Genomic DNA, 12803 nt, shown 5'->3' with positions numbered 1-12803 from the left:
TTCCTGCCCTTTGGGCAGGGGGCTGGACTCTATGATCTTCTGAGGTCCTTTCCAGCCCTAATGTCTATGAAATCTATGAAATGTGGCAAGCCTATCTTTGCTATGGGTTTTCAGGGAACACTGTTCAAATCTCCCAGCCTGTTTGTCCTTTGGCGTCAGACCCCAATGTCTGCCTTGAAGGCTATGAAACCTTTTCACAAACAGGCTTTTAGAAACTAATTAATCCTTGCTATTCCCCTGAACCATTCTTCTAATGCAGATCTATTCTACCTACGAGCCAATTCCTAAAAAGAAATCTAAATATCATGTTATAGCCACCACCAACCACCCATGTTGTCGCTGTTTGAAGAAGGTCATTTCTCCCACCCTTCGTTGTCTCTTACAATGCAGCCATTGGCATGGGCAAAACTGAATTCTCACTCCTCAGCGTACTTTCACTCTGCGGGTGGGTGGGATGGTGTTATTTCTAGGAGACTCGCATGCAGCCAAGCAAAGTGGTTGGGGTGGGAAGATGCGTACAAGCTTGAGGCTTGCAGGGGGTGGTTGGTGGTAGACGAAGAAGGAGCTGAGTGGAATACCTCCTGCATTTCTTCACTTGTGGCCTTGAAAGTCAGAGGACAGCCCAGCCTAGAGAGCACTTTCCCAAGAGCCACAGGCTGGCTGGGTCTATGTGAGAGCGTGACATGCTGCTCTGGCGACCACAGAGGTTGAGCAGTGGCAGCAGCTGGACAAGTCTCTCCCATGCCCATGTGCATCCATCCACCTGCCAGGGATGAGACCCTTCGGTGCTCAGCTTCAGCTGCCCACTAGTGCTGCCAGCTCCTTTCCTACCAGGAGCTGCACTGCGACTCTCTGCCTATTCCCCATGCCTGCCGTGCAGCTGTGCTGGGAACAGCAGGTTTGAAGCAGAAGTCTTCTCTCCCCCTCCAGTGCCTGTCAATCAGGAGGCTTCTGCCTCTGAGTATATCTCTAGATCTGGGCAAGAGGGAACAGACTCTCCTTTCTCTCCTTAACGGCACCGTTGTCTCCAAGATGCTCACTTCAAAGGGCCAGATCACGGCACACAATGGAGCTATTGTGCGTGTGGATTTTTCCATCGGCTGCCCAGTGAAACAAGCTTCCCCGCTGCTTTCTCGCATGTCTCTTTAATCTCAGATTGACACTGATATTATGCAGCTTACTGGCCCGAGGCAACACTTAGCAAAGAAAGCGGGTAGGGCAGTGGTGCCTTGGGTGCAGCCTTGGGTATCACGGCAAGCGGCTGAGGTGGTAACAACAGGTGAGAGGGAAAGAATCGACTCTCCAAGGGCTGGGTTGGGAATGGGAATGGGCAACCCCTGACCACGAAGGCCTGGTAACAGTCAACCTGAGTTTTGGAAGAGGGCCGGGGCTGGCCTTCTCTTGTTTGCTTGACATCAGGCTGCCCTTGAATGCAGTCACACGCTACCCTATGTAGGGCTGACGTGAAAGGAGTGTGAGGAGTTTGCTGCAAGAAGGCGGCGCTTCGATACCAAGCTGAGCATTTCCATGGGGACTGTCTGCAATAGAGAGTTGAACCGCTTTAGCCATCCAGGCCTGGTTTGCAAGGCAATCTGCCTGGCTAGTGTGGACATATCTCTATCGCAGAAATGCACTTATACTGGGATAGTTATTCCCGTTTCTGAATGGCAATAACTCTAAGTCACTTTTATGCCACTAGACTAAGGCTGATAATTTAACCATGTTCAAAAGGGAGAATAGGTCCATTGGTGGATATTAAACATGAGAGTTAGGGGTATAGCCCCCAGGTGAGGACTCCCTAGGCCTTTGAATATGGGAAACTGTAGGAGAAGAGAGGCAGGGAATGAATCAGCCCAGAAGGACCCTACATAAATACCCTTTCCCCTTAGCAAGCACCCAGTGCCACTGAGAAATATCTGGTACTGGCCTAGATGGACTTGTGGGCTGACCTAGTAGGGCATTTCTTAGCTCCTACCTGGATCAACCATAGGGATCCAGGTAAGAACCTAAAAGGATAAAAGGATGCTTTTAGGAAATCATCAAAGAATCAAAGAAAAGTACAGGTGGAAGGGATCTCCAAGAGTTATTGTCCGCCCTCCCCCACCCTGCAGAGGCAGGATCATCCCTATCCAAACCATCTTATACAAATCCATTGTATCACCTATTAGCAAAGCTCCACAGTCAACCCTGATGCAACCAGGAGGCATAACACCCTAATCTGCCACAGGTAAAACAGGAAGACCATGGTGGCCAATGTCTTGCTGCTGCAAAGAGTTGTTAAAATACACTTGAGAAATGCAAGGCAGAGGTCTACAGCCCCTCTGCAGAGGAAGGCAAGAATGCCCATGGGTAAAACTCCTTCCTGACCAGCATAACTGTGACAAATTATACTCGTAATGGATATAATTATCTAAAGGCCTTTCAACTTGTGTAAAGCATCCCTCCCTAGCTAAGAGAAGTGGGAGCAATAGCAGGCCCCCACATTTCTTTTCATTCAAAATCATTTGCTTCAGGTGAGAGCCAAATTGAAGCTGGACGTGTGAAGGGAAGGCCTGCTAGAGAGAACCAGGATGCGATTAACCAGTTAAACACGTCTTAAGTTGTTAACCAGCAACACATTAATGCAATTAATGATGTGATAAAAACAAGGAATGAGCCCGAAGTTGTGACACAAAAAATGTATCATAACATTGCGACCGGTTCCCATCACGGCATTACTTGAACGTGTGGCCAGGCTGGAGCTCCCAGCCACTGGGTGTGCTCGGGTGACTGGAAACACTGTCAGCTGATCTGGGTTCCCAACCATGGAGGCTGCTCTGGGATCCTAGCCACAGAGGCACATCTTGGGGCACGTGGCATGGCAGGAAATGCAATTGTGGGGATCCTGCATCAGATCGCATCGCACCCTCACTTGCATATCTGCCAGGGGCCTAAGGTCTGCAAGGATGGTTTTTGTGGGGGGAAAACCCGCTGCAAGCAAAACTGGCCCATCCCGCACTTCCTGCACACTGCTGTGCATGCTACTGCTCCTCTCCCCTGCCAAGAGAGGATATGTGGCCTGACCAGGGGCCACCACCCCTGCAGTTTTCACCCCTCTGTGGCGTAACACATACACGTGACATGAGTTTTGCTTTCAAGAATTTGGGGTACAGTTCCCCCCAATCCCCTGCACTGATCTTCTTGACACTTGGCAGACTTCCTACTCTCAGCAGAGGCTACCATCCTGCAAGTTTCATCCAAATCAGACAACAAAGTTATAGACATTTAATTGATTCCCCATTATACCCTATGGCCGGATCTCCGAGGTGGCTCCGAAGCTCTGGAGCCGCTCCAGCCAGATCAAAGCAGGAACCCGGTCCAGAGCTCTGGATCGGATCACTGGCATCCTAAGTGCCTGGATCCAAAGCCGGATCGAATAGCTGCCTACTCGCACAGGCCCAGTGCATGCCATGGCATGTGTCTCTCTGCAATGTACACACGGCTTGCGGAGGGGATGCAAAGCCCAGATCCTGACTGCTGCACCTGGAAGAAGTCATTGCAGTTTAACTAAAGGCAGGAGTGTTTGTCCCGGCGCACTAGCTAAATTTCAACTCACGTCATATTCAAGCCACTGTCAGACCCAGACCCATTGCCCAGGCACCCTGGCTCATCTGCTCTGCACTTACCATTAGGGGCAGAACGCACATGGGCAGGGCACATGGCCAGGCAGGGAACGATGTCCATAAGTGGTATGGGCAGATGAGGCTGGGATCATGGGGCGTTGACAGCGCGGGGCTGGGGCCTAGGGCAGAGCCACAATGTGCTGCCTGCACATCCCTGCAACAGGTGCCGGTTCCACAGGCAGGGGTGTGCGGGGAGCAGATTACGGCTCTGCCCTTGTCCCCGGCCCCACACTGTCACCACCCCAAGATCCCAACCCTGGCCCTGGCCACCTTTCCCTCTCCTGGATGCCACTTCCCACCTGCCTGCAGCCCCATCCCAGCTGCTCAACCCAGCATGGAGCAGGGCCACTTAGGGAGTTTTGATGAGCTGTTTCTGGGGGGGAGCAGGAACTGCTGACCTGGCCCATGAGAGCTCAGCAAAACTCCCTAAGTGGCGCTTGAGCCCAAATAATTGCCTACCCCTGGTGTAGACAATCTTGGGATATGAGTCTGCCTAGGACTTCATAGCAGCTTGCCCAGAAACCAGCCCTAACTGCTCACTATAGCCCCCTGATCTGTTCTTCCTCTTTGGTTGTCTCCCGGGCAGGGAGTGAATCTCTCTTCCGTTGGCCCCAAAGTGTCCAGGGTGAACTGTGGTCTTGAGCTGCCCTCGTGGTGAGTGAAGATGCTGCATCCTATGAGGAGAGAGAGGTCCCTCGGGCTCTCTCACACTTTTGTTCCCATGCATGCCTGGTGCTCACAGGTCAATGAGCAACTAGAAAACCCAGCAGGTTTCAGGGGGCATCTCGCTTTCCTTCCCTGCAGCCCAAGGAGCAGCTGCCTCTTCACTATGCGGCTCTCCGCCCTCTTGGGGCTGTCGGTGTGGTGCAGACCCTGCTGAGGGCTTCTCACAAAGATGCCAGGCTCAACCCGGACACGGTAAGCAGGGCCCCTCTCTGGGTGGGGATGGGGCTAGAGGATCCTCCCCACACAGGCACAGCCTGGAGATGAGGCACCAATGCAGCAGCCTGCAGGGCTGGACTGGACCTCCAGCAGTAGCATAATGATGGGGGTGATGGGGCCACCAACCCCAGGTGCCAGCTTAGAGGGGGCACCAAAATGGCCTCATCTCCCCAGAGCCTTGGCTGCAGCAGGTGCAGCCCTGTGTCACCAGCCATCCAAGCTGGGCAAGAAAAGCCCCATATCTAACAGTGGAACTGTTTTAGTGGGTGTAAAGTGAGTATTTTGGAGTCCCCCCTTGGGATTCAGGAGGCACAGCCCTGTACAGGGGTGAGGGGGAGCAAATGGGGTACCAGGAATCGCCCAAGAAGCCCACATTGTGAGACTGCTGCAGCCGGTGTGTGGGGAGGCTGTCCCCAAGCTGCAGCAACCCAACACAATGCTGCTGCAAGAGGAGCTGCCGCAGTGGCAGCTGCCACAGAGAACCAGGGCAGGTAAGACCCCATCCCTCCCACCCTGCTCTCCTGGGGTCAGCATAATTCAGCATTATTCTAGCACATTTCTGCCTTGGGCACTGAAAGAGCTCACTACACCTCCAAGCAACCTCCTCCACTGCTCCGCTGTGTCCCCTTCACAGGACGGCTGCCTACCACTCTCTCTGGCGGTGGAAGCTGGGAATCCAGGGGTCTGCAAGGAGCTGCTTTCGGCACATGCTGAGGCCCAGCTGAGAGCACAGGAAAAGGTCCCATTACATGTGCTCACTATACTACCACCTCGTCCGCGCACCCTCACCTGGGCAGTTGTGCCCAACATGTTTCCTGACTTCTGCATCACAGAAAAGGGCTTGATATAACTCTGTCCTCCTAAATTGGCAGTACCAGGCCCCAGCCACATGACAGCTCGTTCCACATCAGCCGCACAGCACCCGGCAGCTGGCGAGGGTTTGGGTGATCACCTCGTCTGCAGTGATTTGCATTCCCAAGGGGATGGCCTCTGAATTTTAACCTTCAGGGCATCCCGTCTATGCTTATCCCTTGTTCCCTCTTCTGGCTGAAGAATCTCTTCTCCCTTTCCAGATCTGAGCTGGTCTGGAAGGATCTGCCAGAACAGCTTTTCACTGGAAAATGCTGATTTGCAAACCCAAAATTTTGTCTCGGGTTTGTGAGGACCTGGATCAGGGAGGCAGGCAGGGAGACTGAACAGACTGAGTGACTAGGAGTAGTTTGGCTGCCCAGCCAGGATGTGGGGAATACAGGTTCAAATCCTGGGGGGACTCAACCTTGATTCAGGCAGGGGCTTGGATGAATTGAGTTGGGGTTGGGAGGGTGGTAGCTCTGAGTCTGGAGCACCTGAGGATGGCACTGGTGATTGCAGGGACTGTGAAGCCTCAGCTGAGGTGTCCCATGCTCTTATGCCATGCCTTCTTTGAACCAAAGCCATGCCATTACCTTTTGATTGCCCAGTCAGCTAGGTCCTCTATGCTCTGCAGCTGCCTGGGACCAGCTTTCTGAGCGGTGCACTGGTGACGGGGGTGTGCGTGGAGCAATATTAGCCATAGATAACAGCTAAAGAATTTCAAACGATACAAAAAGCCACTCCAACTCTTGACGGGTATCCCATTAGCCAGGACATGTCACATCAGGACAATTGATACTGCAGTGGTTGGTTGCAGTTTTCTGAGAACCAGGGACTGATCAGTAGGCAAAGCTTTGTTTGTTCGTTACAGAGATATGGCAACATGGCACTGCACATGAGCTGCAGGAAGAAAGATGTGGAGATAGCAAAAATCCTAGTGGAATATGGAGCTGGGGTGGACTGCCCGAACGTGAGTATGGGTCCTCAAGACGTGGGAGTACGTGGTTGGTGGCTGTTATCATGAGCTCCCATCAGTAGCTGTTCAGGTGTGAAAACAAGTGTTTCTGCTCTTTGAGTCTCTGCCTCCTTCAGGTTCCCTTTGCACAAACACTGGTGAGTGAGTTTTTACCATCGCACTTAAAAGGAGCCGAGTCTTGGGCGTGGCCCCTACTCGTTCACCAAGACTAAAATAGTGAACCTGACTGTAATAGTCAGCATATGGCCTGCTTAGCTTTGTGGCCTCCTCTCCTGCGTAGCTAAACAGTGAAGGCTCCTGGTCAAAGTAGCTTGAACCCAAAGTTGTGTAAGCAGTTCCTGGATGAGGACATAGCCAGGGTGGATTCAGGCGTGGCAAACGCACACCCATCCCACCAGCACTGCTGCTGTCCCTGGCTGATCTGGGCGCAGGGGAAGCCCCGGAGCTGCTCGTGCCCCATGCCGCAGGGAGTAGCTGTACAGGGAGCCGGGCTGAGCTGGGGACAGCAGCAGCAGCAGTACATGAGTTTCTCTTTCCAGCGCTCCTGGCTAGTGGACAACACTTATGGGAGAGGGATGGGCAGAAACCAGGCGCTGGAAGGAGGACACTGTGTGTTGCTGCTGTCCCTAGTCAAGGCTGGCTCTCTGCACCGCTGGAGTGGGGCAGGAGCAGCTCTGGCACCCTCTCTTGCCCCCAGATCAGCTGGGGACAGCAACAGTGGTATCAGCCAGGGGTGGGTCCACTCTTCATGCACCCACTCCCTGTCTGGCTTCACGGTGTCCCCCACTGACACAGGAGCTCATCTCCCTCCCCAGTGGTGTTAGGGGCCGCGTGCTATACCCTGCTTTAGTACATCCTGGATGCACCTATGTCTGGGGGCAAAGTTTCACAAACTCAGGTGGTTACTGTGACATATCAAATTGTCCCTAAAAACCCATCCTCTAACCAGCTGCATCTGAATTGTATCAGAAGGATTATGGTAAATATTTGCCATGTTGAAACCGAGGAGTCTCCTTAGGCTAGAAGGGTTGAGGCCACCCCAGTCCCTGAGACAACAGCTCTGCTTGGGGTTTTATGGCCAGCGGTCTGTCCAGCCACCTTTGGCTCCCCAGTCTGGTGGGCCCAATACCCCCACACTGCTAGGATCAACTGGGGATTGTACTCCCCACTCTGACTCCCTAGTGAAATGCCTTAGCTGCTCTACCATTGCACCCAGTATTTTTACAACTACTCAGCTGCTTCAAGCTTGTTTTTTAACTGTTTTTGGCTGCGTGGAGTAACTTTAGTCCAGGCCTGTCAACAACAGAGCTAATGCACCCATTACTTAGTAATGATGAAAATTAAGCAGCTATGTCTTGGCAGATACAGATGAATCAAACCAATAACATCCAGATTTCCCTTGTAGCAGTGGTCATGGACTCTGATCCTCTGTGAATCAGGCATGGAGGTGACCCATAGTGCACACTCCCCAGGGGGTTATTTAAGCGTTTAGTGTAGACAGACCTCTGGAGTTCTCCCCGACACCTGGTTTGAGTTTGGGATTCCCCTATTTCACACCACTCCTGGAGCCAGTAACCAACTCCAAATGATATCAGCAGAGCTAGGAGTTTGGACTATCTTTATCCCACTATAAAATCTCTCTGCACCAAAGCTGCAAGTCATGTAACGCTATCAGGTTGTGGAAAAGGTCTGATCGTTGCCAGTGCGGCTCTAGGCAGGGGGCCTTGAAGTCACTGGGCAAAAATGCAAGGATCCATCATGTTAGTCAGTCCCACAGAAGTTGGGCCAGGCTCCCTGTGCAAGGGGCCAGATACTAGAAATAAGGAGAAACATCCCGCCCTGAAACCAGTTGCCCCTTTGTGAGTCTTTGCACAGATCCCAGAAGAAAAACGTCCCTGACAAGAGGTTTGTTTTCATTAAAAAATGTCAGGACCAACTCAAGCAGTCAAATAAACAGAGCAAGTCTGTAGAACAGCGAGTCCAAAAGGTCCCGGCTTATTTATAAAGGGTCCTTAAGTGTATTAGGCCTAATGCCAAGACAAATGGAGCTTGCTAGGCTTCCAGAGCCACATCAGATGGAGCACTAGCACTTGTCATCTTAGTGTTGACAGGTCTGTCGTGGTCCAAATCCTTCCCCCATTTCCCCCTCCATGCCACAGTGAGGAAGCTGCCTTTAAATGAACCGGTTGGTCCAAATACAGTCTCCACCCTATAATCCTGCTAATGAGGAAGGGTTAAAATAATTGTGTTCTCCAGTTACTTTGCTATGGGCCAGTAAAGCAGCACGGTCAAGAGACATATTCAATTCACATATTTGCTCGTGCACAAAACTAACCATTTTTTGCAGGGGCTACCTCGTTCAGGGCATCCTCAGCCATCCCATGGCCAAGGAGGAGACCAAGACCAAGGGAAACATGTTCACAGAATTGCTTTGGTTGGCTTATGGATCAATGAAGTTGAGCTCAGGGGTATGGCAGAAGCTTTCTTATTCCTGCAGTGAAAGGAGGCTCCACTGTAGCTCCAGGCAAGGGCTTGGCCTCTGGGTCCATAATTATGTGCTCAGGAGAGAGGGTTTCAGGTTCCTTACCTATAATACCAAGAGGCACTGGTCTGTGTCCATGCCATGAAGTCCTGGCTGTCAGGGCATGGAGACCGCAGGCAATTTCCCAAGAGAAATCAGGGGAATGTGAGTAGGGCGACGGTCTGGGATCATCCACAGTACTGTTGAAAGCCTCACTGAAGCAGATGAGTTTTTCCATTGATTGCCACAGGCTTGAAATAAGCTGCAAGGGGAGGAGAAGAGACAGTCCTGCAAATAGGTCCTGTTTGCTGGAAATCGGGTCTGCCTTTGCAAAGGCAAGAGCTGCACATCCCCAGTGCTAGAAAGCTGCTGTATCTCTAGAAGCTGACATAGCCAAGTAGCCTTTTCCAGGCAGTGGCATCTCCACCACTGCCGGTAACTGCACTCTGGGGTTGGGCATGCAACACTCCTCTACCAGCACACTTCATATTGGCTTTGTGCACCAGGACCCAGAGCAGCTCGTCCCAAAGTAACTAGCTAATCTACTGTTCCCATGCCTTGCCAGTAGGTGTAGGGGGGGGGGGCAGCGGTCATACCTTCCTTGCAATGACACCCCAGGCAAGCTGCAGACACATGACACCTACCTTGCTGTACCTAACACTGGTGTAATTTTACCTCTGATTCTTTTACCCCGAATTAGATGAAGTTGCCATGGTGTAAGGCAAGGCTTAGGAGCGTTTTTGGGCCAAGTGCCACAAACCCCAGCAACCCGGCTTTTGAAAATATTGACATGCAAGGGGTAGATGGCGGGGGAGTTGCGAGAGGCCTGATCCTTGTAGTGGCGGCGAAGCCCCTGCCTCTTCTCTGCTGTCCGTCCCGAGGCGCGTGTGCAGCCGCTGCCAGCAATGAGTGGGGCCAGGCCTCTGACCCCAGTGCAGCCGCTCGCAGGCTCATGGGCAGCCCGGGCTCTGGGAAGACCCCTGCTTCCCACCGGAGAGCCCGCAGCAGGCAAGCAGTTGCACTGGGGTCCGGGGTCTTGCCGCCGCTCATCGGTGGTGGCAGCTGCAGGCATGCACCCGGGAACGTGGCAGGGAAGGGTCTGGGGCACAGGGCACGGGGAGGAGGGGTGGCCCTTTCTCCACTGCAAAACAGGCTCTGGCTGCACATGCAGAGCTTGCAGCCTCCTTGCTGCCTGCTGCGAGCAGCCCAGTCTCTGCGGCCGGTGGCAGCTGCCCAGATCCTGGCTAGACGTGGCTTGTCGAGTGAAATGGCCTCACATGCCATGTTCCAGGGTAAGGGTTTATAGTCTGTCCCTTTCTTATTTATGCTGGTATAAGCACATTGCCTGTCCAGGCCCTCCGGTTATTTCTAAGGGTAGTGCAGACACACGTCACATGTTGCTTCCTCGACTGACATCAGCAGTTTTCTGGGGCAGAGGAATAACATTGCAGTACAATGACAGCCTCAGGTACCCAAATCCTCTTGCTCCAGCTTGCAGGCCCTTCTTGGAGCAGCTCGACTACCTCATTATACTTTCCTGTTTGAGGAATCAGAGTGTCATGATGCTCTTTTTGTTGTAGGAAGAAGGTCAGACTCCTCTGCATCTTGCTGCTTGGGAAGGCGATGAAACCCTGGTGAAGTTCTTCCATCATTGCAAAGCCAATCCTAATATAACAGACAAGGTGACTTCAGATGTGTTCAAAGTGGGATGCTGAGAGGAAACTGGCTGATTTGGACAGTGCTAGTGAAATCCTTTCTGTCTGTACTTCAGTACCAAGCAAGGTGTAACGGGTGGGCGGGTGGGTCAAACAACTAAGGGCTGGTGGTCCATGTTAAGCCTAACCTAATAAGCACAGGTTTTGACTGCCTGGTACCCAGAGGCAATGAGTTGGTTGTCGCAATCTTCCCTAGAGCTGGTGGTGAAATGCATCCTATTCTGCATCCTATTCCATGGGACAACTGCAATTTTGCTAAGTTTGTTGTAAAAAGTTTCTGTCTTCTGCAACAAAAGGTTTTATGTTTGATGAGCTCAAAATGTTTCAACATTAGATTGCATTTCTTACAGTGATGTGCTGCCTTATGGGAGCTGTAGTTTGGGCAACGCAGATTCCTGTCCGAGTGGCATAGTGTATCACGCGAGGCATAGGACTTCACATATAGCCTGGTGTCATGTGGCTGCAGATGTATCACGGAGTCTGACCAGGGAGCCTGATTGCAGGAGGGAATGGGCACTAGTGAATGCTCTTGTTCTGTAATACAATTTAATTTTGAATGACTTAAAGCTTCAGGGTGGTACAACGTGGTGAACTGGAATAGATGGACTGGGAAATGTTGAGGTGCTGTCTTTGAATTGAGAACACCGTTAGGAGTTGCTTTGCTACTGCCCAATTAAAATTATTTGGATTTTTCCCCAAGGAAATGTCAGCATGATGCTTCCTTTGCTTGCAGATGGGCAGGTCCCCTCTACACCTTGCTGCAGAGCAAGGCCACACACACATCGTGGAGCTGCTGGTGGAGAAGTTTCACTCCAACGTGCTGGCTCGCACCAAGGTAGGTGCCCACATCCATACCACCGCATAGCCACTACATTGTATGTCCTGGCCTGAAGAGACCATGACTTGTGTCCACTTGGTCCTGGCCTCAATTGGGACCTGTCTCTAGACTGTGTACCCTGGTCCCAACAATTTGAGTTTGGAGTTTCATGGTGTTGGTGGCCATGTTTACTTAAATACTAAGCTAACATATGCCACAAAAAGATGGGGAGTTAGGCAGCTTTCCCCCTCTGGGCAATGTAAGTGCCTCCCTTAGCAGGGCCTGGTTATTAAAGAGGTTTGCATTACAGGTACAAAGTGTGACAGGTTCAGCTCGGGACTGAAAAGACAGGGTGTTTTTAAATTCTTGTGCAACTTTAAACTTTAATAACTTTGGATGTACACATGATAGAAGCAAACTGTGAATGGTGATTGAAAGCATCACTCACTAAGTTTTAACACAATACAGCTCAAATTTCTAGACTTCACCACAACGCCATCTTTCATGATACATTGTTCAATCCGATTTCCCAACTCGTAGAAAACATTTTCCGGTTTCTGCTGAGCGATTTCATGAATTGCATTTGTGATCCTTACCCCATGCATAGCTTACGCTATGCTAATATGCTTGATGAATTATGCTTTCAATCCCCATTGATAGTTTGCTTCTAGCAAGTGTATATCCAAAGTTATTAATGTTTAGAGTTGCACAAGGACTTTATAAAAAACCCTCTCTCTCAATCCCTAGAGTTCACCCAAGAAGGTCTAGGCCTCTCCCCAATTTCTGCTGTGTGACTTTAGGGTCCAGACCAGATTTTGGCTCTGGAGGCAGAAATCTCAGTCTCACCAGCCCCTGACCAAACCTTGCAGCTCCAGGGAAGAGAGCCTCTGTGAACTTGCCAGATCTCAGAAATGAGGCAAAAGAAATGAAATACATGGTCTGCTCTCTCTGCGAAAATGAAATGTCTGTAATTGTCGACCATCCTGAAATGGCTGTCCCCACAAGGGGTGAGGCATAATGCAGAAATAAGATTTATGACACAGGGGAGATCATATAAGAAGAAATAACTGACAACTATGGAGACAGTCTTCCTAAGTAGGGACCAGAACAGCCACCTCCCTGCTGGGCCCCCTTCGGGCCCCGGGGGAGGCACACCTGGGCCAAGGGTTAGCAAGGAATTAGTTAGGGATCTTCTGGAGGGGCTGGACATTTTCAAGTCAGCCGGTCTGGATGATCTCCACCCTAGAGTACTAAAGGAACTGGCTGAGGTCATTGCGGGACTCCTGGCACGGCTTTATGAGCACTCGTGGTGCACTGG

At 51.4% G+C, this 12803-nt stretch overlaps 1 protein-coding gene across 1 annotated transcript in view; it reads left to right on the top strand.

Moving 5' to 3' along the window:
* The window catches only part of LOC109299145 (serine/threonine-protein phosphatase 6 regulatory ankyrin repeat subunit B-like), an 80299-nt gene that overhangs the window by 13123 nt on the left and 54373 nt on the right, over window positions 1-12803 (top strand). The window contains exons 3-7 of the mRNA XM_019519690.1: window positions 4467-4580; window positions 5239-5343; window positions 6328-6426; window positions 10534-10635; window positions 11402-11503. Of these exons, the coding sequence (XP_019375235.1) occupies window positions 4467-4580; window positions 5239-5343; window positions 6328-6426; window positions 10534-10635; window positions 11402-11503 (522 nt within the window). The remainder of the gene's footprint in view (window positions 1-4466; window positions 4581-5238; window positions 5344-6327; window positions 6427-10533; window positions 10636-11401; window positions 11504-12803) is intronic.

Source organism: Gavialis gangeticus, unplaced genomic scaffold, assembly GCF_001723915.1.
Source record: "Gavialis gangeticus isolate Ggan-Ray unplaced genomic scaffold, GavGan_comp1, whole genome shotgun sequence".
Classification (NCBI taxonomy): domain Eukaryota; kingdom Metazoa; phylum Chordata; order Crocodylia; family Gavialidae; genus Gavialis; species Gavialis gangeticus.
This window is presented reverse-complemented; position numbering and strand designations above follow the sequence as displayed.